At 48.0% G+C, this 25,439-nt stretch overlaps 8 protein-coding genes across 8 annotated transcripts; 4 read left to right on the top strand and 4 right to left on the bottom strand.

Annotated features, from left to right (window-relative positions):
* Window positions 1-672: 672 nt before the first annotated feature.
* Window positions 673-1,281, bottom strand: LACBIDRAFT_331983 (uncharacterized protein; the record flags this gene model as incomplete). Its single annotated transcript, XM_001886349.1, has 3 exons — window positions 673-761; window positions 841-986; window positions 1,046-1,281. The coding sequence occupies 3 exons, from the start codon at window positions 1,279-1,281 to the stop codon at window positions 673-675; spliced, it is 471 nt and encodes a 156-aa protein (XP_001886384.1).
* Window positions 1,282-3,530: 2,249 nt separating this feature from the next.
* On the bottom strand, window positions 3,531-5,615 carry LACBIDRAFT_307877 (uncharacterized protein; the record flags this gene model as incomplete). The annotated part of the gene is made up of 8 exons (XM_001886348.1): window positions 3,531-3,839; window positions 3,894-4,232; window positions 4,285-4,722; window positions 4,779-4,905; window positions 4,961-5,076; window positions 5,139-5,379; window positions 5,434-5,543; window positions 5,592-5,615. The coding sequence occupies 8 exons, from the start codon at window positions 5,613-5,615 to the stop codon at window positions 3,531-3,533; spliced, it is 1,704 nt and encodes a 567-aa protein (XP_001886383.1).
* A 733-nt stretch (window positions 5,616-6,348) lies between these two features.
* On the top strand, window positions 6,349-7,001 carry LACBIDRAFT_331981 (uncharacterized protein; the record flags this gene model as incomplete). The annotated part of the gene is made up of 2 exons (XM_001886405.1): window positions 6,349-6,405; window positions 6,633-7,001. The coding sequence occupies 2 exons, from the start codon at window positions 6,349-6,351 to the stop codon at window positions 6,999-7,001; spliced, it is 426 nt and encodes a 141-aa protein (XP_001886440.1).
* Window positions 7,002-7,994: 993 nt separating this feature from the next.
* Window positions 7,995-11,281, top strand: LACBIDRAFT_331980 (uncharacterized protein; the record flags this gene model as incomplete). The annotated part of the gene is made up of 12 exons (XM_001886404.1): window positions 7,995-8,036; window positions 8,149-8,335; window positions 8,399-8,479; window positions 8,521-8,752; window positions 8,849-9,020; window positions 9,240-9,421; window positions 9,552-9,782; window positions 10,076-10,368; window positions 10,441-10,768; window positions 11,043-11,076; window positions 11,106-11,160; window positions 11,184-11,281. The coding sequence occupies 12 exons, from the start codon at window positions 7,995-7,997 to the stop codon at window positions 11,279-11,281; spliced, it is 1,935 nt and encodes a 644-aa protein (XP_001886439.1).
* Window positions 11,282-14,892: 3,611 nt separating this feature from the next.
* On the top strand, window positions 14,893-16,562 carry LACBIDRAFT_307876 (uncharacterized protein; the record flags this gene model as incomplete). Its single annotated transcript, XM_001886403.1, has 9 exons — window positions 14,893-14,935; window positions 14,994-15,143; window positions 15,203-15,238; window positions 15,308-15,491; window positions 15,576-15,649; window positions 15,718-15,796; window positions 15,915-16,059; window positions 16,112-16,331; window positions 16,381-16,562. The coding sequence occupies 9 exons, from the start codon at window positions 14,893-14,895 to the stop codon at window positions 16,560-16,562; spliced, it is 1,113 nt and encodes a 370-aa protein (XP_001886438.1).
* Window positions 16,563-17,502: 940 nt separating this feature from the next.
* LACBIDRAFT_307875 (uncharacterized protein) lies at window positions 17,503-17,728 on the bottom strand (the record flags this gene model as incomplete). Its single annotated transcript, XM_001886347.1, has 2 exons — window positions 17,503-17,637; window positions 17,687-17,728. 2 exons carry the CDS (start codon window positions 17,726-17,728, stop codon window positions 17,503-17,505), a joined length of 177 nt encoding a protein of 58 aa, XP_001886382.1.
* A 675-nt stretch (window positions 17,729-18,403) lies between these two features.
* LACBIDRAFT_307873 (uncharacterized protein) lies at window positions 18,404-18,656 on the top strand (the record flags this gene model as incomplete). Its single annotated transcript, XM_001886402.1, has 2 exons — window positions 18,404-18,443; window positions 18,499-18,656. The coding sequence occupies 2 exons, from the start codon at window positions 18,404-18,406 to the stop codon at window positions 18,654-18,656; spliced, it is 198 nt and encodes a 65-aa protein (XP_001886437.1).
* Window positions 18,657-18,885: 229 nt separating this feature from the next.
* LACBIDRAFT_307872 (uncharacterized protein) lies at window positions 18,886-22,297 on the bottom strand. The gene is made up of 6 exons (XM_001886346.1): window positions 22,088-22,297; window positions 20,648-20,738; window positions 19,765-19,841; window positions 19,565-19,712; window positions 19,298-19,512; window positions 18,886-19,227 (listed from the first exon to the last, which is right to left on the bottom strand). The coding sequence occupies exons 3-6, from the start codon at window positions 19,767-19,769 to the stop codon at window positions 18,957-18,959; spliced, it is 639 nt and encodes a 212-aa protein (XP_001886381.1). The 5' UTR covers window positions 19,770-19,841; window positions 20,648-20,738; window positions 22,088-22,297; the 3' UTR covers window positions 18,886-18,956.
* Between the last annotated feature and the right edge of the window lie 3,142 nt (window positions 22,298-25,439).

The raw sequence follows: 25,439 nt of genomic DNA, 5'->3' as shown, positions 1-25,439 counted from the left end.
AAGGGGGAAGGGACAGGGAAATGAGGAGGGACAGACAGAGAAAGAGGGAGGAGAAAGGAAAGGGGTACATGGAAATGGGGAGGGACAGGGGAAGGGAAAAGGAAAGGAGGAAGGGGGGAGGCAAAGAAAAGGGGGAGGGACAACACTCGTTGCCATGTGTACGTGGTGGAGCAGGACACGCTCGTCTGTCCGTTGGCATCGTCGACGTCGTCTGTTGGCGGCGTTGTCGTTGTCGGCTGTTGGCGTTGTCATCCGTTGGCATCGTTGTCATCTGTTGGCGTCGTCATCGTCCATTGGCATTGTCATTGTCTGTTGACGTGGTGGTGGTCCATCGACGTGGTCGTGCACGTCGTTGTTGGCGTGGGCGTGCATGTCCGTTGACGTCGTCATGCGCGTCATCGTTGGTGTGGGCGTGGGCGTCCGTTGACGTGGTGGGCCTCATGTTGGGGTGGTGTAGTTGTCATTGGGTGGTGGGCGATGAACGTAGACGGCGGTGGTGCTTGGTTCATCGCGTGGGCACTCGTTTGTTGTGTGACGTGGCGCTCACGTGTCGTCCTGGCTGCGTTGCGACGTGCAGTCGTCATTGAGAGCGGTGGGTGATGAAGGTGGATAGCGGTGGGTGACGACGGTGGATAGTGGAATTGCCCGGATTCCGCTGGATTCCGGCAGGAATCAGTGGAGGACAATAAAGACCTCTTGGAGCTTTTGAAGGTACGCTTGCCATTTTGGAAGGTGTGTACTCATGTCGATTGCGTGAACATCTTGATGATATATATCATAGATGTTACCTATGAGACAGAAGTTGGTTTTTTTCTCAGTCACAACTGCCAATTTGCTTACCGGTACGTGGACCTTCATATCCTTTCGCGTGTTGCCATCCTTTCCTGTTTTCGAGGACGATTTTGAAGTGTGGAATATAGTATGGCACTGGCCCGACGCAATCCTCTCTAATATCTTGCTCCTGGAGCGTAAGTAACTCGAAACATCTATAAATCCAATCGAGTGTTCTAAACAATTCACAGATTCAAATTTGAGTGAAGCATACCTTGTCCATAGCGTAAATGCAGAGCTGATGAATGCTCTCATAAGCGCATGTTCAGCACGAAACATCAAGGTTTCGAGATCTTTGACTGGCAAGGTAAGCAGGTCATCTGGACACATTTTCTCTGACCAGTCTATGATTTTTTTCATCTCTTCAATCATTATCAACTTGGCATGGTTACGGGATGCTGCATGTCCTTTTTCTACAGCTCTGACCTTCACCGCATGGATCACAGCCATGATGGCAGGTGCGCGACCCGGACACCCAGTTACCTCTCCCGTCGTGTCACTCAATCGATAATCACCAGTGTACTTGTCCCCATCCCTTTTTGAGTGGTCAGGTTTTGCAGTACTTTACAGTGCCCCTCCCATTCCTGCAGGAATCCTCAGGAATCCTGTGGATTCCTGTGGATTCCTGCAGGAATGGGACCAAAATAGCACTGGGATTTAAATCAAACTGCCTTGGACAAAATCATAGAAAATACCATCATGTGAATCAATCTGAATCTTTTAAACAACTCAGAATTCCTTGTGTTACTTATATTTATAACAGATAGATTTATTGAATAGAACTACATGAATGTATTTTACAATATTGAATACTATTTTAAAATAAATATTTGGAGAGGGGGGAGTAGTGGGGAGGGAGAGGGAGAGGGAGTGGTAGAGGGGAGAGGGAGTGGTGGGGAGGGAGTGGTGTAGAGAGGGGGGAAAGAGTGGTGGAGAGAGGGAGAAAGAGTGGTGGGGTTATGGAGAGGAGGAGTGATGGAGGAGGGAGGGAGTGATGGAGGGGGGAGGGAATGATGGGGAGTGGTGGGAGGGTGGTGGGGACTGATAAAGGGGGTGTCGTCGTCCTGTGTCGTTGCGTTGTCGTCGTCGCATGTCGTCGTCGCGTGTCGTCGTCGCGTTGTCGTCGTCGCGTGTCCCGCGACGTGTGGCCGTGGTTTGGACGTGGACGTGTCGTCGTCGTCGTCGTTGTTTGTCGATCGTGGTGGTGGTGGTGGGCGCGGTGTGGTCGTCGTCGTTGGTGCCGTGGTCGTCGTCGTCGTTGGTGCCGTGTTTCGTTGGTGACGTGGCGTTGCCGTGTCGTCGTGGTGGGCGTTCGTGGATGGTGGTGGTGCCACGTCGTTGTCGTTGTCCGTCGTCGCGTGGTTGTCGATGGCCGACAAGGCGCCATTGTGGGCGCTGGGCGTTGTTCCGTGGGCGCTGGGGTGTTTTCGTGGGCGGGGTGGTGCTGTTGTGTGCCATGGTGGGCGCTGGGCGGCTATCCCAATTGGGACGGACGACGACATTTGTCGTCGTCGTTCGTCGTCGTCCCGTTGCCACGTCGGCTCCTCGCCTTGTTGCCACGTCGCCTCGTCGTCCACCTAGCGTGTTCGCGTTGTCGTGGCCGTTGTTGGGTGGTGCGGCGTCGTCGTGGTTGTCGCCGTTGGCAACGTGGTTCGTGGGAGGGAATGGAGGTGGCGGGGAAGAGGATGGTTGGTGGTGGGTGGAAGGGAAAGGGTGTTGCCCTTGTTTGGTAACGTTGCCTTTGTTTGGTAACAAAAGTAAAATAAACAAACAATTGACCGGATTCCGTTACATTCCGTTCCTGCCAATCCTGCGGAACATTCCGGTGTCAATTCCGGAATGCCCAAATTCCGCCGGAATGGTAAGGCACCGGAATTATGAAAATAGCAGGCCTCCCTGCCAAATTTCATTCCTCCGGAATCCACCGGAATCCGCAGGAATGACCGGATTCCTGCAGGAATTAGGGGGGCACTGATAAGACCTCAGGTTTTGATCTGATTCAATAAGCTTGATGCTCACATGGTATCCCAGTACTTCGCAAAGGCACCCTGAATCCCATATGCGGTATCTTTGCCGAGGCCCTGCACAAAGCACTTCTGGACTAAGAACATCTCAACAGCCATTGCAGAGTAATGGTTTGGGGGGTTGGCAAATGCCTTTTCGAGCTTGTCTGTTGGGATCCCTTTGCTACAGATGTCCTCGCCATTGTTTCGCCTCTCCTCAACCAGAGTTGCCAAAAACCTGATTCCTCTATCCAGATGTCCTTCATAGGCATTACTAGTATTTTTCACTGAGGTTACTTCCTTCACCTGCACGTTTCGGGTCTTCTGGAGCGTCGTAAGTGATGCTGCAGCAACTCAAGCCTTTTTTGATGCACGTGGCGGTTTTGGCTTTACAGCCAAGGTGGATACCTTTGACGTGGCAGATGCTATATTGGCAGCTGCCGCAGATGCTTTTGTCCGTGCCCTTGGAGCCATGGTCAAGTGGGACGAGAATGAGGTAAGGTCAATTCAATGATGTGCTACCAATTCTGTACCCCATGTTTCAGCTTACAACTTCACCGTCCATGTCCCCAGTTACCCGAGTAAGCACCCTTTCATTCTGTGGGTCCAGCTTGATCCAAGGAGACATGAAGGTACAAGTACATTTGAGCTTAAATAGTCTAAAAATACATTTTATGCTACAACGTGTTCAAAAGCCTATGTTAAATCAATGAAATCGAGCATAACCCTCTTCCTTTTCAATCCATGCCTTGCCTGATTATCTTCGTGAGTGTGTGCCGAATCTCCCTCATCAACCACAAGCGGATTCTGAGACAAGCCAGCAAGGGGAGGAGGATCTGCATGAGATCTCGACACCACAGGCATTGGGGACATGACTTGCTCGTCGTCCTGAGCCAGAGGACCGATATGAGAGCCCAATGCCGTGGAGTTGGGGGCTGTTGCAGGATTTGCACGAGTGCTCAATGCCCCAGTGTCAGGAGCCATAGACATGATAACGCCATCATCCTTATCAAGAAACATTAGCTACAAGTCTTGCTGACTGATAAACATAATACGTACAGAGTCCGTGTAAATCCGTTGTGGCCTGGAAGGTTTTGATTTCTTCTTACGTGTATGTGCATAATATTCATTGGTTAGATTGGGAACCCTAGCCTTGAGAATTGTATATGGGATCCAAAAGTACTGGGGAGGTCGGTGTTGCTGAAGGGCCTTCCTACGCATGTCCTCGTTGAGGTTCGAAACGGTCTTGTGGATGAGAGCCAATGTTGCTGTCTCAACACTGAAGCCAGGCACAATAGCACCAGAATTTGGCCCACCTGGACCAATCTTCTCCCGTGCAATACGAAACAGAGAAGAGCACGTGAGGCGGCTATCAACTGATCCGGGAGTATCAATGGGCTGTAGAACTAGTCAGATATATCCTACCTAAGAGAAAGCAAAACAAACTTACATTGAGGAGCATCCGCATCATGGCTGCTGGCCAGACATTCATGCAAAAATGAGGAATGATGATGCCAGCAGATCCCCACGAAAATGACTTCTCGCACAAGACTGCAAGATTGGCCAGGTTCAGCTGGTGGAGCCCCCACGATGTCGTATCAGGGCTGTTGCCATAGTCTGACCAGGAGGTAAGTGGGTGGGTGTAAAGCCGAAGGACGTCAAGCTTGGGGAAGTCCGAGGGGATGTTGTGGGCTAGTGCAGGGTGCTTCATACCCATTACACCATGTGGGTCGTAGAGTAGCTCGTTTGCAAGCTTTTTGCGCCAGTCGTCGAGGAAGTCTTGGAGTTCGTGTTGAGTGAGTTTGTTCACAGCTTCAAAAAGCGAGTCAGCTAGGCCTCCCTGGGCCAGCTGATAAGCAATCTTGGAGCTGCATCCAGGGAGGCCAATCTAAGGACATTGCTATTTGGTTAGACAATATATATCCACCGTTATTGTTAACGTACCTGATCATAGTCACCGCCGCTCAAAATCACAATGAAGATTAGCTTGGCACAGTTGAGAGATGCCAGGTCCTGGATGTCGGTTGAGTTGTAGCATATAATGTTGTCGCCATCCGCTTTGACGTTCGGGCTTGAGAAGCACACATTTTAAGTGAATAAAGAGCAATTTGGGTACTAGGACTCACAGCTTGATCATGCATGTGCCCCCAAAAAGGAAGACATCGAAGTCGGTGGTAAGGACGGCCTCAATTAGACCATGTGCAGTCAACTGGGCCAGCTCTGCCTCTGCCTCTGCGGGGGCCTAAGAACAAGAGTGTATATCAATGAAGGACAAGTAGAATTACTATGTAAAGCTATACACACACGATATATGGGGCACCCAGCTTCTCGCGCAAAATCCTCCATGTAGTGTTCCATCCAGTGCAGCTTGTCGGCTTTGACGTTCACTCCATGCTTTACACGAGGACGACCAGGTCCATCCTCGACGAAGATGGGAAGGATGGAGTTAACGAGGAGGCGGCAAATCCGGTAAAAAATGGTGCGGAGGCCTGGATTTTCGCCAGCCTGAGAATGGGCGGCGGCTTGTGCTTGACAGATCCACACGCTACCATGGAGGTGTCAATTAACTGAGAGGGAATACATGAAAAGAAGTCCATACCTAACGTCGACGCCAACGCGAACCATGTTGTCACCGTGGGGGTTCAACTGAAAGCCTTCTGTGAGTGCAAACTTGGTCAGATTTTCCTCACACCAAGCTGGTTCCAAAATCTAGAAAGGTATCAGTTCTCAGGTCTCAAAAGCTACAGAAGCCCTCACCTCAGAGAGTCCAGGTACGCTCATTGTGGTGGTCAAGGTCAACGATGTCGGGGAGACAGTGAGACATTGACCCAATTCAGTGGATTGAATTGAGGAGCAATGGAAGAATGGAAGACTCGCAGTGGAAAGGCGAAGTCGGTGCAACACGCACTAAGGGAGGCCGACAAACACGTCGCTCATTGGATTCAGGCAGAGCTCGCTTGGTCTCGCCGCGCTGGTGTTGTTGTTCCTAGGACCTAGAATCAATGAAGCTCAAGGAGGTCTTTACCATCCCCCACGTAATCCATGTGGATTCCAGTGGATTCCAGTGGCCCATTTGTCAGGCCAAAGTCCAGTCCCAGTCCAGTGGACTATGAGTCCAGTCAGAATCCACTGGAGTCCAGTGGATTCCAGTGATTCCAGTGCATTATTGCTTATTACTTATTATTATTAATACTACAAAAAAGCGAAATAGACTATACAGACTTATAATTCTATTGATCAATGAATAAAAAGGTAATGTTACAGATATTAGTATAGGTAGTGATAGCTGCAATAAGGATTCATGATTTTGTTCAGTCTGCGGGGTGAGATCACGTGACTACTTGAGGGCGTGCCATATCGTCACGTATCCTGTTTGCGGCATGGTCACACATCCATGACCATCCCTTTCCCTTCCACCACCACCACTGTCCTCTAACACCGCCGACGCCAACAACGCCCATGCCCCCGCCAACAACACCCACGCCCACGCCAACAACGCCCACGCCAACGCGGAATGACGGGCCAAGAACAAGGGACAACGCCCATGACGTGGCAACGTCATGGGCCAAGGGTACGTATGCCCACCACCCCAATGCCCAGTTCTCACCACGACAGGTGCCAGTGGCACGCGACAACGACAACACGCGACAACGACAACACGACAACGATGACACACAACGACAACGACAACACACAACGACGACAACGACACGTGACGACAACGACAACGACGACACGCCAGCACGATGATACGCAACAACAACGAACGAGCGCCCACCACTGCCAACGCCAACGCAGAACGGCGACGAGCGCCCAGCAGTGGCACGCGACAACGACGACACGCGACAACGACAACGACACACGACAACGACGACGACACGCGACAACAACGATGCAACAACGATGACAACGACGACGCGCGACAACGACGACGACACGCAAGCACGACGATACGCGACAGCGCCCACCACCGCCAACGCCAACACGGAACAGCGACGAGGGCCCAGCAGCACCACCCCTCCCCTCCACTCTCTCCCCCCATCACTACCTCCTCTCTTCACCACTCCCTCTGCCCACTCTCTCCCCCCTTTCCCCCCTCCCCCTTTCCTTGCTCCCTCCCCCTCCATTCCTCTCTTCCCCCCTCCCTTTCCCTTCCCCCTTCCTTGATCCCTCCCCCCTCCCTTTCCCTTCCTGACACCACTCCCTCCCCCTCCATTCCTCCCTTCCCCCTTCTTCCCTCTCCCCTTTCTTTTCCTTCTTCTCCCTCCCCCTCTCTGTAACATAGAATCTAGTAAATTTAATTAATTTAATTAATAAATATACTTCAATTTTATTTTTTGTTTTGAGATCTAAGTTCAGGAATTCTGAATTAACTTAGGTCTGTGGCAGTCCAGTCCAGTCCAGTTTTGTGTTGGGAGAGTCCAGTGGAGTCCAGTTTTGTGATTTGCAGTCCAGCCCAGTCCAGTCCAGTCCAGATTTATGCTTGCAGTCCAGTGGAGTCCAGTTTTGTGATTGGCAGTCCAGTCCAGTCCAGTCCAGTGGAATCCAGTGGAAGCCAGTGGAATCCAGTGGAGTCCATGTGGATTATGTGGGGGATGGTAAAGTATTGAAGCTCAAGCTGTGTTTACTTTTCACGTTTTTTTTCTAATCACACAAGAAACAGGTACTAGTCATATTCAGAATCAGGCATAAGTGAAAGTTGAACGAATAAGTGAACATAAGTGATTATGTTGGGTCGATTTAACTCAAGGGTGTTTCACCGGAGAAATCCGTGAAATCAACTGGTGCACTCGGGTCGTGCGACTCAGGGCTTGATGTGATGGCGGTAACACTGGTACCGCTGTATATAGCGTTGATTGTGCAGGTCTTTCGCTTTCAGTATTGTTTCTCTCATCTCTCTTCATTCCACGGCGCGATGCCTCGAAAAACTGTATGTTACTCACGAAAATATGGAATATAAGCTAAATTTAAATAGGTCGGCGTGAATCTGTGCGCTTTCTGTGGGCTTGAAGAATGTCGAACGCAACTCTCCTTTGGAAAGCATAATGCACCCATCATCAGCTCAACCTGCCCATATCATTACGAGAGGATGAGCTACAAACCAGCAAAACAGTCTACAGTGAGCACACCATGTACCAACGTACCGATTAACTGCCCACTATGTCCGATCTCGGTGTCTGGACAACCTCACACAATATGGAAGTATAACTGTGTCTGTCACATACTCACCCACCATTCCACCGAGTTAATAGGCAACTCGGGGGAAACAGTGGACCCCATTTTTAATGGGAAACTTCCCGACACTCCAGCACAGCTAATTGTTGACCTGTTTATCTCGAGACAGGAGGAGCATTGTATGGAGGTGACAGAGAAGGCAACAGCGGATGCGAGAGAGGAATATGGCTTACCGAACAGCGATGACTACAAGATAGCAAAGAAGAAGTTACCAAAGGAAATGGAAAAGCGGCCACTGGCACGGCCGCAAACAGTCACCAGTACAGGTGGGAAGAAGAAAGAGAAGAAGTAATTAGGTTGTTTTATCTACATTCGATAATCTACGCCAGGGCGGCCCAATGTTGCCACCATCACATCAAGCCCTGAGTCGCACGACCCGAGTGCACCAGTTGATTTCACGGATTTCTCCGGTGAAACACCCTTGATTTAACTTACATCTGGCTCATTTTAGTGGATTTAAGGACCCTTGATACCAACCAGTTCAATTTATGGGTCAGGCGGGCTGGCAGCAAGCCAGTGGAATGCAAGTGGAATGTTGCTGGGCCAGTAGATTGCGATGAGGCACTGTTTGAATTCAAAGCCAAAGCCTGTAACGAAACAACAAACAAGAACTATGGCATCAACCATGCATCGAGCTTCAAGCTTCAAGGCTCATCGTCGCAACCCTTTGAGGCAGTAATCTGGTAACCATTCGACGGTCAAGCTAGTCAAGCCCCATTGCCAGTGAGCCAACTGATGTTCTAATGCATAATGCTTATTGACTCCACTCGTCTCTTCAGCACCACGGAATGTGTCTCCGTCGACTACTTCCCAACCTCCAGCTCTTCGGCCTGCATATTGGACGCAACAGCATTCCATCGACTACCCCTCCTTAATCCCAATTATTACCGCAATAACATGACAACATCCTCGTCCTTCCGAGTCATCCACTGCAATGTGGAATCCCTCAGGGTTCACCTAAAAGACACATCTTTCACGCGACGACCCTCGTACAGGCGACTTCACACCACTGTCACACATGATGGGCAAATTTACATATGCATACAGACAGTATAACGACAGCGCTCCGCCAACTCTGTCAAATTTCAACATGCTCAAACGCAAAGTGTTCAACACCACAGCCAACGCTCGTCACACCTAACTGACTCGCTACCATGGGACTTGCTTCAGTCAGGCCATCTCGATCATGCGTGGGTCTTCATCGCTTTGATGGTGGGACAAGGGGAAGGCTTTTGCGGGATCAGGTGTCGGTCAGCCTTGGTGCAAAGGGAGGTGACGAAATGGCGATGGAAGGTGAATGGTGTAATGGAAAATAACAAGCAGATGGGTGGGGCTGTGTGGTGTATGAGCAAGTAACAGATAGGTGTGTGGAGAATGCAATCGTGCGAGAATCGTACTTACCAATCCCAATCCTCGAATTTGGTCGAAAATAACCATACTCCTCCCTCCCAGCGTGACGATATTGCTTTTTCGTCATCCTAGACACTACCTACGCGAACATCCATTCCATGCTACGTACCTCCCTTTCCACCTCCCGCCCATCAGAGCCAAAACGATTGAAAAATTAAGTTTAAATTGCTTCTCCCTTCTAACCTATGCTAACGCCGAAATTGGAGTAGGTTCAGCATCGATACATGGACTACTATGGCGGATCCAGAAATCCGCGAGGGGTACACACAATGCCCATGTGAGGTTTGCGATGCCCATGGTTCGGTGCGTCGTGATTCGTGAACATGGTCCACGGTTCTTGATGATCTGTCCGCTAGCGGTGAAGTCGTTGAAGATTGCTTACATAGCTGTTGGGGGTTATGGCACTGGCCTCCTCATTTCTGTGCTCTCCCCTTTTCATTCGCTACGACACTGGCGATGTGCCCTTTCGAGACTGACGACGTGCCCTTTCTTCGATTTGTAGCGTCATTATTCTCTTCCCCTACATACCCATCACACCATCCATTGGTTTCTCTGACTGTCAATCCAGTGTTGTTTGTGATTTTACATTAACCCAGAATGGTGCACCTGCCGCAGCGTTCGCGCACACACTGTGGTGATCTCCTTTCCAGTCTGTTTAGGATCATAGCCACACGAATGTCTAGCACTCTACTTCATCCCAACTCCAACATCGTGAACATGAACATACTGGTCACATCATTGATACTTGCTCTGCTCGTCCTGATACCGATCTCCCTAGGGTATTTCTTCAACACTTCCCGGATCCGTCCTTTCCTCTGGATACCAGCCGAATGTACATCCTTGTTGGGCATCTTCTTCCTCCTAAAACCGACCTCAGGTCCTTACTACGGTATGCAGCTATACTTTATTTCATCCAACCCTGAAGCACAATCACTCATGCTCATATACATATTTTCTACAGAATTGCCATACATCGGCAAAATACCGTTCATCTTCACTTTTTTCCTCATCGCAGACATATATTACAAGCTCCTCGTGTTTGCAGGGGGTGGGTGTCAAACCAAAGAGGGCCCAATGGCACAAATGTTGGCGAAGTTTATCTTCGTCTACGGACAGAAGCTTGGTGTTTATATCAAGGATCTTGCGTGGCTTGTGCTGCGCCTTGAACATACCTTGCTTGTCTGTGTTGGAGATCTTGGACATAGCGTTTTGTGTTTTGGATTGGAGCTTGAGGATGATGGAGATTTGGAGTCGCAGACGCGTGCTAATTATCCCCACCGTCGTATGACGTGAGTTGTCGAGATTTTGCATTCGTTAATGGGTTGTGCTAATTGACTATTTTTTGACGAAGGACGCATCAGTGCCACTCGAAATAATTTTTGAGTGACCATGAAACTTATCAGCTTTCCTTCTTGCCATTCGTTCTTCTCAAGACCATAAAGTTCTAACTTAAACAATGATATCTTGCCTTTTGGCATGGTGAATTATAGGTTAAGTGTGTTTTCTCTCGTACCACTCACCGCAGATCTGTACTCTGAAACGAAATACCATTACCATTCCTAGTCCATTGTCATCTACAGGAGGACAGATAACAAGAGTAAATCTATTACTAGGAAATTTCCCTAGCCCTTAATTTCATCCGAAATTGGGGGTGGTGCTGATACGTCCTTTATGAGAAACAGTGAGTAGCTGTACAGCATATAGTGTTCGAAAGTCCGGTTAGGTCCGGTTATTGGGTGCCCAGGGGCTCTAACCGAGACCGAGACTGGTTAGCCTTTGTCCCGAAACCTAAAATAACCTAACCGGACCGCAACTAACCGGTTACGGTCGGTTATTTGCAGTTACTAACCGGTTAGGACCGAAAAATAAAGAATCAGTTATAACAAGGCAAATATGCTCATATGTATCTTGATAGATATTATTTCTGCATATTCTAGCTTTAAAACGAGCCCAAAAACGCTAAAATCGGTGAAGAATTGACATATTTATGCAATTATCCTTGAAAGTCTACACATTTGAGTGATATTTTAGAGATTTGACCAGTACTTTACCATCCCCCACATAATCCACATGGACTCCACTGGATTCCACTGGATTCCACTGGATTCCACTGGACTTCACTACATACTGGCAATATCCACAAAACTGGACTCCACTGGACTGCAAGCACAAATCTGGACTGGACTGGACTGCAAATTACAAAACTGGACTCCACTGGACTCTCCCAACACAAAACTGGACTGGACTGGACTGCCACAGACCTAAGTTAATCCAGAATTCAAAAAATAAAATTGAAGTATATTTATTAATTAAATTAATTAATTATACTAAATTCTATGTTACAGAGAGGGGGCACTAGTAGCTGCCATTTACATCATGTAAAACCTGGCATGTACCATAGAAGTTCCTGCTTAGCTACTGTGAATGAAATGAAATGAATTTTCATTCATTCACGGCAACTGTTTCATTCCAAGTCATTCTAATTCATTGCCATGGAGAATGAAATACTTTTCATTTCATTTCATTTTTTTCTTCATTTCTACTGACAAGAATGAAATTTATTCTGTTTCATTCATTCCTGGCGACTGTTTCATTTTTTTATTTCATTCCACCATGGCAACTGTTTCATTTTTTGCTTCATTCTTCTGTTTCATTCATTCCTGGCGACTGTTTCATTTTTTTTTTTTCATTCATTGCCATGGAATTTTTATTTCATTCTTTCCAGGCAGTTATTTCATTTTTGTTTCATTCTTTCAGGCAACAATTTCGATGTTTTAATACACATCTAAATAAGGAAATAATATACAATTATACCTGATATGTGTTGTGCCCTACTGCAGTGGTGTGGGAGGCTATATGGGGGTACTTTTGCATTTGAGGCTCAAATACACAACAAGATAGGCATGCTGTTGCCAAATAAGGCACTTAAATATTTTGTATCAATTACATAATCATTTTCACAGCTCTAACAATGAAATAGGCACCTGCAAAGAATGAAGCAAGGAATGAAACAGTTGCCATGGTGGAATGAAATAAAAAAATGAAACAGTCGCCAGGAATGAATGAAACAGATAAATTATCTAGAATGAAACAGGTGCCATGAATGAATGAAAATTCATTTCATTTCATTCACGGTAGCTAAGCAGGAACTTCTATGGTACAGCTCAGGAGTACATGATGTAAGTGGTAGCTACCAGTTGAGGGGGGAGGGAGGGGGAAGGGAAAGGGAAAGAGAGGGGGGGAGGGAAAGGGAGGGGGAAGAGAGGAATAGAGGGGGGAGGGAGCAAGGAAGGGGGAAGGAAAGGGAGGGGGGAGAGAGGAGCAAGGAAAGGGGGAGGGAGAAAGGGGGGGAGGGAGTGAAGGGGGGAGAGAGTGGAGGGGAGTGGGAGTGGTGAAGAGAGGAGGTAGTGATAGGGGGAGAGAGTGGAGGGGAAGGGTGGTGCTGCTGGCCCTCGTCGCCGTTCCGCACTGGCGTCGGCGGTGGTGGGTGTTTGTCGTTTTTCATGGGCATGTCGTTTTTCGGGTGTGGTGGGGGTGGGGTTTTCGTGGGCGCTCGTTCATTGTTGTCGTTGTTGTCGCGTGTCGTTGTTGTCGTTGTGTCATGTGTCGTCGACCCCACATGTAGTCGTTGTCGCGTGTCGTCGTCGTCGTCGTGTGTTGTCGTCCCCGCGTGTAGTCATCACCGTGTGTCGTCGTCGTCGCATGTCATCATCGTGTGTCGTCGTCCCCGCGTGTAGTCGTCAACATGTGTCGTCGTCGTCGCGTGTCGTCGTCGTGTGTCGTCGTCCCCGTGTGTAGTCGTCGTTGTCGTCCTCGCGTGTCGTTGTCGTCCTCGCGTGTCGTCATCGTTGTCACGTGCCGCTGGTGCCTGTCGTGGTGAGAACGGGGCATTGGGGTGGTGGGGCATACATACCGTTGGCCCATGACGTGGCAACGTCATGGGTGCCGTCCCTCGTTCTTGGCCTGTCCTTCCACGTTGGCGTGGGCGGCGTTGGCGTTGGCGTGGGCGGCATTGGAGGGGAGTGGTGAAGGGTGGTGGTGGTGGTGGTGGAAGGGAATGGGATGGTCACAGAAGTGTGACCATGCTGCAAATAGAAGATGTGACAATATGGCACGCCCTCAAATAAGTCACGTAACCTCACCCCGCAGACTGAACAAAATCATGAATCCTTATTGCAGCTATCACTGACCCACACTATATGTAAATTATAACCCTTCCATTCATTGATCAATAAAATTGTAAGTATGGCTTGTATATTGTATAGTCTATTTTCGCTTTTTTAGTTATATTCATATATAATAGTCACTGCGGGCCCTGGCTTATATATCTATTGGTTTTAATGTGGAAAAATTAGGTAGATATTAATAATAATGCTACCTTTTAACTACCGGAATTAGTTGAAAGATATTTAAAATCTTTTATTTCATTTTATCAATTTTTTTCCGTCAGAATTATTAAGAATTACGTGGGTGGATAAACATCGAAGATATTGGAGAAGATTATTTCTACTAAAGGCAATCCATATCTGCACAGAGGATATGTGGAAGATATGAATAACACGAGGTGAACAAACTTCCCAATATAGCAGTATTTTCGGATCTATGTAACACCTGCTTAATAAGGCTACATTTCACTCCAATGTATCACGTTGATGCTGGACGCAGGACATTGTTACCTCGGCACTTGCTTCCATCATGATCTACGACCTTGTCGCAGCATACAACACCACCTAATGGCAACCAAAGCTCAACATTCAACATTCAAAATGTACACGGGAATGTGCCCAGCAAGAAGATCTGCTGTTCCACCCAACGTGAGGACCACATTCTCTCTTATACAAATTTTCAGCTAACAAAGGCTTCATATTTCGTTCTACTACCTACAACAAACCCGACAGACAGACAGAAGGGCGAGCAAGGTAACGACCATGTGACACAAAGACTTAACATTCAAAATCAATGCGTGAACGCCGCCGGAAGGGCGCAGGATTGTGGGCAATGAGGAGATACGCTACGGACAGCTGGCGTTTTGCATTTACGAGCTGGGATAGGCTCGTGGTGAGTACTTACGTCGCATTGGAATATCACGCGCAATATTGATGGCCGTGGTTGTTTCTAAGCACTCAGCACTTTGCATGAGGCATTCCAGCTGCATGCGCTGGTTTTGTGGATGGTGATACGTCGTTTGGACCTGCGAAGAAGCCTTACCCCTTTTGGTTGGGTGGTACGTTCGCGCATATATCCCTGGATGTTATAGCTCACTTGGATGTTTGGTAGGTGTCGCTGCGACGATAGCGGTGTTGATCACACAGTACGCTCCCCCTCCTCTTTCACACCCTGATGAGAGGTGTGCACTGAGAAGACACATATAGTCCTAAGCAAAGTCCGCCTCCAAGCATCAGGCGACAAACATATGATTGAGAGAATCAAGAAGACTATTCAAACGGTCACTGCGGGTAAGCCTTCCCTCTCCTCTCCCCTATCATTATACATGAGCTGATGTCACTGTGACAGGCATACGAGGGATGTTCGACGGCATCTCAAGAACATGGACACGTTCAATGTCTTACTACATGTGTCGGTTCTGGCCATACGACGAGAGCAAGAAGTTGTTTGGTGGGAAGGATGCTCTGGCGTGGAAGTTGGCTGCGGCTGGTAGTATGGGTGCACTCTCTCCTCCTCATCTCTTGCCCTTTTCGATGCTGATTCGCCGGTTTGTTAAGCGGGTGATATTGCAGGTTTTGTTGGAAACCCAGGAGGTTTGTTTGAATTCCCCTCTTCTGCCTTCTGTTCATATTGGAGGGGTTGATGGACTGAATGACGAATAGAGATCGTGATGGTCCAGCTACGAGGAGACTTTGCGAAGCTCCCTGAGATCAATTATAAACATTGCTTTGATGCTCTTTTCCGCATGAGTTATCTTTTCTTTTTCGAGTTTGTCTCTTATTCTTCTCAGAGTGTCTTTGCGTCGGTTCTGAGCTTGAATTTGTATTGGCTCATGAGCTCTTCCTCGTATGTGCTCTGGGCTTATTCTTCAAATTGAGCTTATTCATGCTTGTGTGCGCTTCGAACATTTTCTCCAGCTCACCCTCATAGGCACTCATCTGGCCCTTGGGGATCTGCTCTGGAGCTTATCACTCATTCACCCTCTTCATTCATGCGACTAACTCGCTTCATTCATTCATTCGTCGATCTAAGCTAACTAACTAAACGCTTCATCTCCAGATGGTCCGGGAAGAAGGCATATCCTCACTAGCCTGCAGCGTTGGTCCAAACATGTTCAGAGCAGTCTTGATGAACGCTGGTCAGCTCGCTTCGTCAGTCCTCCTTCCTCCTTCCTCTCTTTTCTTCCCTCCTCTTTCTTCTCCCCCTCCTTCTTCTTCTTTCTTTTCTCCCCTATGCTATCCACTGAGAACGCTAACATGCCTTCATTAGATACGACTTTTCCAAAGCGGAACTGATCAAAACGCACATATTCGAAGATAACATCCCGTGTCATTTCACAGCGAACTTTGTGGCGGGGACGGTGGCTACTACTGTTTGTTCACCTGCGGATGTTCTAAAGAGTCGGATTATGAATGTGTGGGAGTCGGGGTCGAATATATTTTTTGTTTTTTTGATCTTCTTTGGAGCTTTTTTTGATCTTCATCTTCTTCGTTTTGTCGTCTTTGTTTTCTCTTCCTCCCCCTTCCGCGGAAAAACTATTTCAAGCAAACTTGTCTTTGACTTCTCGGAATGGTAGCGTCCTCAAGCTTCGGGATGCTGCGATTTCTCTCACACTGATCAAAGCCTTCCAAACCTCCCTTGGTAGACCAGGAAATGGCAGCTCAGTAGTCACTGCAACATTATTGGGTGAGATTCCTTTTATCACCCTTGACTGGGGATAATGATGGTTTCACAGATGTTGAAACCACTTTAGCTGAACTGACAAGTCTGGAGGAGATGATGCATATTATGAGTGAAGAGGAGCAGATTCATCAGGATGTCATTTCCAGGCTTTGGCAGATCTATAGTATGTCCACCTGGCATTGGGGCTCTTTACCCTTACATAGTGTCGTGCAGGTTCTAAACAAAACATTCTGAGACAGCAGTGCCGTGGAGCCATCATCATCTTGGGCATGCTTGCCTTGGGAAGACGCAGCATGCTGAGTGATCGCGTTGACACCCTACTCAAAGTGGGTTTGGGGCAAGGTGAATTGTCGCTCTGTCAATTTTCACTCGATGTATGAACTAATGCGACTTACAAGGCTGATCTTAACTTGGCTCGATATACCTTTGACCTTCTTAGCACTCCTGGTTAATCACGTCGCCACATCAGTCCTTCGTCGCCTCATGTAATCTGGACATTTTGTTGAATGATTGTGCTTGTTCCTTTGTGATCCACGGCCACTTGCTTCATTCACGAGATCGTAACGACGTTCAATGACCACCTAACGGCAACCTTGAACCAACCAGCTCAACATTCAACATGGACACGGGAACGCGCCCAGCCACTTGAAGCAAGTGTCAGATTGGAAGTTTCACGCCATATTAAGTACTAGATTATCTTTTCACCTGTTTCTACTAACACAAGGTCATAGATTTCGTTCTACTTATGCTCGAGCTCCCTCCTCACTGGCATTACCTGTTCACTGCGCTATCCTCTCTCACCACACTATTTCCAGCCATATGATGAACGCAAAACTCACACGTTACAACGGACGGCGCATTTGCAGAAGCTTAACGATGTCTCCAACATGTTTGGCGGACGTCGATACGTCGTGTTGGGCCTTGGGGAGGGTGTATTGGGTATAGGTGCCGCTGAAGATCAAAGGTGAGTTCATGAATACTCGCATAACGACGAAAGGTTATGACTTACTTTGAAATCGACAGTAGACTCCGCATAACTCGACCACGGACTTGTGTTGACGGTGGCTAGCGTGTATTTGGCGCTGTTGCACAGGCAGGGCAACGTTAACGGGAGTAATCGACCTTAAAGGAGTAAGTAATCACCTCATAACTGAAACCAACGTACAACTCACCTTTATCCGAAAGCTACAACATGTGACAGTAGAACGTTATAAATTGACGACGGACTCGTGCTGGAGGTAGCTTGGGGTAGATGGCGATGTCGCGAATGCTTGAGGATGTTCGGAAGGCGGCAACTTTCGTATACAGCCTTTAAAGAGGTGAGTGATCGCCTCGGAACTCAAACAAGTAGTACTCACCTTTACTGGAAAGCTACAACATACCCGGATGTTGCTGAACATCCACGACGACCCAAACGTGTTTGGCGGACATCGATACGTCCTGGCGAGCCTTGGAGAGGTGGAAGAGAGGCGACGACGCAAGGAAGCGATCGAACGACGAAGGTACGTCGACCTCTTCGCGAAACCTTCATAAACTAACCGTGTGTATGTTCCAGCCCACAACGTCGACCGAAAACCAGAAAGGGGTCCCAGGAGGACCACGTCGTAGAGAGATTGGCAGACGTTGATATGTTGCGTCGATGCAAAGCGGGGCTGGGATGGCTCTAAATAAATTAGGTAAGTTCTTCTTTATGCATATGGTGTCGAAATACTGATCAAACCTTTTTGTCTTCGTCTTTTGCAGGTTCTCAACTGCAACCCATCCCATCCAACATCCGAAGGCGACCCACGCGTTGAGAGGGCATTTAGCGGACGACGATACATCGTCTCGACGCCATGGCGAGGTGGAAGGGTTCTGGAAACCCGAGGGTTCCTCTACAGAACCACTACCACCGGATTCGGCAGATCCCAACGTATGATGGATACACGCTCATCAAGGAGATTCTCTCAAGGTTCGTTCCACCCTTTTCTCGAAGCACCCAACCCAGCTGATAAAGAATAGACAGTCGAGTTGTACCTCACTGCAAGCCAGTTTTCTCAGCCGCTGATCGGATATATCCATCGCTGTAGCTGGACATGTACACGAGACGAACGTTGGCCGCTTGGGAATATATCTGTGTGTCCTGATTTCTCATATAAAAAAGAAGCTAACTTTGACATCTTTGAAAAAGCCAAGCAAGGACTGTCAAAAATGAAACAAAACCACATCCACCTTGCACAAGGTCTTCCAGGGCATAACGGCGTAATAAGCGGTACACTCTCCCTCCCCTCCCTCTCTTTCACTCCTCCCCTTCTTTCTTTCTTTCTCTTCTTCCTCACAGCCAACTAATCCCGCCTTCATAAAGCCCCGAGTTTTTCTTAAGGGTGGAGAATGCGAAGAGGCAGGCTTTATCTGGGTGGGAGGGGTCTGGGCCTGTGAAAGCTGTTGAGAAGGTGAGGGAAGAAGGAATAAAGGGTGGGTACGACACACCTGCTAGTCAGAAGGATGAGAAAATTGTGGAGGAGGGTGTACAAAGATTGCAGGTTGGCCATGGGTAACTTCCGTTGGGTTGAAACCATACAAATTGCACATCTATCTTACTGCCACGACGAACATAAAAAAGGACATCAAAAATATTGAATCTCACGACTAGAACGAGCGAAGCGATATCTGTGACTTCACAGCCTGCTGAGCCTGCGTCCCCTGCACACCACCCAAAGCTCTCCGAATCGACTTCTCTAACAACTCCCTCATCGCAGGATCCAGCTTCCCAGCAGCCTCTTCGAACCCTGCACGTGAGGCCATAGCATACGTAAGTAGCTGGGTCATAGCCTGTGTAGATATCGGCGCACTTAGTGCTTGTGTGCTCGCACCATTGCTGACGAGCAGGAGGGTAATAAGACACCCAAGACACGTGCACCTGCATTGTAATGTATGAGAGTCAAGGGGAGGAAGAGGGAGAGAAAACACCCACGTAGATCTTCGGTGACAGTGTTGAAGAGATGGAAAAGGCCTTACAGGTCTCCCCAATGATCGCGGCTGCTTGAGGCTCCGTTATCGACCCTTCATGCGCTTGAGGTGCCATCTTGGCGATGAATTCGACCAGGGCAGGTATCAAAAGCCGCACACACTGCCGAAGGGTCGGGTTACCCGCTGAAGCTGACGCGACGAGCGTTTTCGTGCAGTGGGCAGCAGTTAATGATGTCTGGAGGATCATGGTAGTAAGCAAAAAGGCGTGTTGAATGAATGAAGCTCACACCATCCACATCCAGCAACTTCTGAGATATTAAGAAACAACAGTGCTCGACTGCAGATCTGCTGAGCTTCACTGTGCTGGGGATGACAATCAATACGAGGACTCCTGCCAAGAGGTTGTTCTTGATCTTCTTTGCACCACTTCGTCCACTGTATTTGCATCATTGGTAAATATGTTAATTTGGCACTTGAAAAGGCGTACCGCATCTCATCACTGTGAAGCAAACAAGCTGATAAAGGGCATGAACTAATCGGTCATACCCTTCATTCACGTTTGACATTAGTAGGTACCATTTACATCATGAAAATGTGGCAGTTGCCGTGAGGCATCTTGATCAGCTACCGTGAATGAAATGAAATGATTTCATTTCATGGCACTTATTTCATTTCTTCAGAAAAGGTGTGTTTCATTCATTTGCGACGATTTTTTCATTTTTTGTTTCATTCTTTTCCAGGGAAAATGAAACACCTTTTGCCTCATTCTGTTTCATTCTCACTTATGTTTCATTCCTGCCAGAAAGAATAAGTTTGATTCTGCTTCATTCATTCCTGACAATTATTTCATTCTTTGTTTCATTCTTGCCAGAGGATTGAATATTTCATTCATTTTCAATTATTATTTCATTCTTTCTGGACAGTTATTTCAATGATGTAGTACATGTACAAATAAGGAAATAATATACAAATGATGCCTGATATGGGTTGTGCCCTTCTGCAGTGGATTGAGGGGCCATATGGGGGTATTTTTGGATTTGAGGCAGATATATGCAAAGAGCTAGCAGTGGTGTTGCCAAATAGGGCACTTACATTTTGTTCTGATCAATTACATAATCACCTCCCATCTCACAATGGAACGAAACACATGCACCAAAATGAATGAAACAAAAATGAGGCAGCTCAATGACATGAATGAAGCCAAAATGAAAGAAATTCCAGTTCGTCACAAGCAGTTCTATTTCGTCGCCATGGACAGGAATGAAACAGGAATGAAAAACTGTTTCATTCCAACGTGGTAGCTGATCAAGATGGCCCATGGCAACTGCCACGTTTACATGATGTAAATGGTAGCTACCAGTCCGTTTGACCCAGGAGCAGTTGGCAAGTCTAGCAATGACTTCAATGCTGGTAGAGTAAGCCCAACCAGGTCAATTTCGGACGATTCATCCTTAAGTAAGTCTGACGAAAAGAGATCTAGAATGAGTGGTTTGTGAATAGCATGATGGGTAGTGTTGCCGAAGTTCAGTTCGGTCCAGTTCTTCTCATCTTTTTTAGAACTGAGAACCGAACTGATGACCCCCCAGGCAGAACTGAGGACCAAACAGGACTGAACTGGTAAGAACCGTTCTTCCCCGTCCGGTTCCGTTCAGTTCTCGGTTCAGACTGCCGAACTGGCAAAATCTGGGCAGCAAGTTGGAATCTCCACCTCGACAGCCGCCGATGTCATCACTCAATCAACCGAAGTTGCTGTACATGAAGTCTCCAGCGTCGACACGCCCGACAAGTTCAACAGTGGACCTGACGTATGCTTGGAGGCCTGGCAGTGGGAGGTACATCATTGACTATGATTTTCGAGGTTTCGGGTGACTGTGCACTGCAAGTCAACAAACGCAGTTATTGTAGAGAATCGAATGTTGTCGGGGAAAGGCGCGAGAGACAACGAGCGACTTTATCCTGCATGTTGAGACAAAATTGTCATTGGGGATGGATGAAGATGAAATCTGGGTCATCGTGCGTGCAGTTACATGCAGCAATCGTCGGCTCGAGGCAGAACCTCCAATGCTTACTAACGTCTGTCTTCACCTCAGCATCCTAACATCAAAATTCAAGTTTGTTTAAGGGTTCTCATACCAACCGTACTAACCAACTCACAAAAGAGTGTAACCTCGACACCTACAAACCATACGAATCGTATCGCTCCTTCCTTTACTTTGCCCTCTTCCCCCCTTCCCTCTCGAACTCTTCCCCTTCACCACTCTTCGTAAGCGATAACGTGCCCCTACCATCTTCAGCATTGAACATGCACGAAATTTGGAGCCACATCACACAAACATCGCACTACCAAGAATCGTTTGGGGAGATGCGGGAGTTTAGGGAAAAGGGTACCTCCATCCGGGGGATGTGAAAGTGAGTGTGACGAGTGGGATTGATCGTCTCCTTGATCCAATTTGGAAGGTTTTAAGGGAGTCGAAGAGTGGATGCAGACAGTAGGGTTGGTTGAATAGGAAACAGACATGCAAACACAACTCAACACTCACAAATGCAACTTTATTCCACATTTCTCTTGCATTTCTCAGCCAATTCTCAACGAAAAAATGTACCTTCAGTCAACGTTCAGTTCAGTTCAAACCGGTTCTAATACAGTTCTTGAAATTTCTCTCAAGCCCGAACTGCGAACTAGAACTGACCACCCTAGCCCGAACCAGAACCAGAACCGTAACCGAACTGTCCGTTCGGTTCTGCCAGTTCGGTCCAAACTGATGGTTCAGAACTGAACTTCGGCAACACTAATGATGGGTAGAGCGTACCGCAGTACAGAACGATGGCAATGCTTCTGACATCTTCACATTGAGATGTACTGATCAAAGGCCCAATGACCGTAAACGCGGACAGTGCGGATACAATCAGATATACGATCTACAACTCATCCCTCTAACATGGAGAAAGAACAGAACCTGATTCCAAAATCCGGAGGTAAGTCAAAGGCACTTAAGAATGACCCCCCCACGTGCAGTAGATGTGGTGTGCTTCAGAATATGTGAACATATCCTCAAACAATCCGCCTGAGGAAAGGTTGCAGAAAGTGCATCTGTTGACCTAACATGATGCAAAGTTCAACACTTGATTTTTGGTAGGAACGAACGACGTACATGTTTCCTGCACCATGAGATGCAGCAAAGATAGCAATCACCTCAACCAAAACGACCTGAATATTTGCAGGTTCCGTCATCGCCATATGATAGCACAGACTAATGAACTCCTCAAAGATGGCAGGTTCCATAATCGCTTTCCCCAAGTAATCTGGTCGCGCCAGACATTTGAGAGCTTGAAGACCAGAGATAACATTGGTTTGTCGGGTCGACGTGCTTGAAGATGAGTTTGGAGAGGAGGTGGCCAGTGCTTTGTATACCAAATCAAAAATCACGAAGAAAAACATCGCAGGTTCTTGCCGATTGGGGGAGGGAGTTATCGCGGTTTCAACTTTGGTTAGCTCTCTACCATCGCTGCAAGAACGTGGGGGTCTCCTGCTTGCATTGCTGTAGCCACAGCTTGGAGGATGGTGGGCCACGTTTTGGTATAATACTAAAATAAAGTTTAGTGGTCCCTCATATGTTGAAGGATGCATCAACTTACCAGAAGTAAAACTTCTCTCCCAAGACTCGAGTACGATGAGTCCAAAGCTACTGACGAAGTATCGTGCTTCACATTAGATTTGAAGGTTGGGTCTTCCCTGCGGCTTTGGCGTCGAAGGCAAGGGAGCAGCTATGTCGAATTTATTTGGTTTGGGGGGCGGAAGGGCTGCAGTCGGAGGGGCTATCAACAAGTCAGCAAGGGGACATAACAAGCAGGAGCTGAGAAACACCGACCTGCCGTCACCGGGAGATTCTCCTCCAACTCCTTCCTCAGCCTCGCTTCCTCCTCTTCGTGTTCGTCCTCCCATTCCATCCTCCTCTTCTGCAATCTGCCCTCTTCTTCCACAATGCCTCCGTCAAGACCATGTGTAACAGTCCTCCTGCCCAATGGGCTCTCCTTCACTGCTTGCAACTTCCTCAACAACTGGTTCTCATGCGCACTGGAAGCCGCACCACTGGGACCAGTGGGATTGCCCATGAGGAAAGGCTGCCTCGCAGAGCTGAGCAGTGCAGAGATAGGCGAGCCAGGCTGAACGGCCTTTTGGAACTCCTTCTCCTGCTGTGCGATGCTGGTGATGATACTCTTCCTCGCCGCCATGCCTCCCAACGCAGAGGACAGCATCGTCTTTTCTCAGGTGCTTCAAGTTGGTGTCCGACACGAATTCGGATATGTGTTTAAAGTCTGGGGTGCCATCGTGTGCAGAGGGGATGTAGGAGGGGACAGCGCCATGCGTGAAGAATGCGTGGTCAACAATTTCGTGCAGGGTTGGACATTGTGAGGGATTGAGGGTCAAAATCTGTGGAGTGAGGTGTTGGACTGCCCCAGAGATGACGCGGTCTATGGGAAATTTGTATTCGTTGCCGCGGATGCGCCTGAACACATTAAAATGGGAAAATCAAGCATTAGACCAGAAGGCTTACTTGTAAATGGCCTTGACGTCCTTGATCTGGAACGGACGGCGGCCGACAGCAAGTGTGCACAAGATAACGCCAATGGATCACATATTCACCTCGAAGCTGTGTCCATTCGTGATGTCGAGCCATACCTCGGGTGCGACATAATTTGGGGTGCCGCAAATGGTCTTCTTCCTCTCCCCAGGGTTCTCGATGAAAGCCACAAGGTCAAGGTCACCAACATTGATGTTCATGTTCCCATCGGGAAACAAATCACCGAGCCTTGAGGTCGCGTTGGATGAGCTGGTGGGCGTGCATGTAGTGGCAGGCACCGATGAGCTGGACCAAGAAGAAGCGGGACTCTGGCTTGGAGAAGCGGCGACGGCGTCGGAGCATGTCCATGACGGAACCAGGGGGGCATAGTTCGAGGGTCATGTAGACGTTGTCATCATCTTCAAAGCAGTCTTGAGAATTGACGATGTTTGGGTGCTGTAGGGACTTCTGAATCTTGATATCTGTGTAGAGTGTGTTAGTTGAGGGTTCTGAGGTAACAGAGAGAGAATAGTGACTTTTGTTTTCGCCTTTTTCGTTTTGAGTGATGACTTGGTGACGACCTTGCATGCTCTGCGACGGCAACTCTGTGGCAAACTCACTGAGTCGAGCCACAACACCTGATGGAGGAACCACAGAGGCAGGATGAACGATTTGGTTGCCAGCGTCATTCGGATATGGCTAGTGTTTCGGATCCGCACCATTATCTTCAGTCGCAGCGGCAAAGGTAAGTGGAGTCGCAAGGGGGGTAGAAGGCAACAACTTAAGACGTGAAGCTTTGAAGCTTGAGTCGTGCAGTTCTTCGTCTTGTTGTTGATCCTAGGCCTCCTGATCTCGTCGTTCCAACCCCACTTGTCCTTTCGACGCTCCAGACCCGTCATTCGCATGCAGATTGACAGCAAAGAGTCAATCGCTGAACATCGGCAAAGAGTCAATCGCTGAACATCGGCAAAAGGGCTAGGGTTAGCAAATGGGGTGGTTGAGCAGAGCCCCCCGCTGGCGATGATGCTGTTCGTCAACAAGTATACCTAATTCAGCAAGTGTTAGCTCAGGGAATACTGCTATATTTGGAAATTTCTTAACCTCGTGGTCATTCATATCTTCCACATATCTGCTGCAGATATAGACTTGCCTTTTGTAGAAATATCTTCTCCCATATCTTCGACATTTATCCACCTACAAAATTCCTAATAACTCTGATGGAAAAAAAATGCTAAAATGAAATAAAAGATTTTAAATATCTTTCAAGTAAATCTGGTAGTTAAAAGGTAGCATTATTATTAATATCTACCCCATTTTTTCACGTTAAACCCAGCGGATATATAAGCCAGGGCCCGCAGTGAGTAATAATATACTGGAATGACTGGAATCCACTGGAATCCACTGGACTCCACTGGACTCTGACTGGACTCATAGTCCACTGGACTGGGACTGGACTCAGGAAAGTGGCTGGCAGTCCAGTGGGAGTCCACTGGACTGGACTGGACTGGACTGGACTGGACTCCAGTGGACTGGGCATTCTGCCAGCCAATCTGGCCTGGTAAGAGGGCCACTGGAATCCACTGGAATCCACTGGAGTCCA

The sequence above is a fragment of the Laccaria bicolor genome, genomic scaffold, assembly GCF_000143565.1.
Source record: "Laccaria bicolor S238N-H82 LACBIscaffold_37 genomic scaffold, whole genome shotgun sequence".
NCBI lineage: Eukaryota > Fungi > Basidiomycota > Agaricomycetes > Agaricales > Hydnangiaceae > Laccaria > Laccaria bicolor.
The sequence above is the reverse complement of the archived record's forward strand: the minus strand, read 5'-3'. Positions and strand labels throughout refer to the sequence as shown.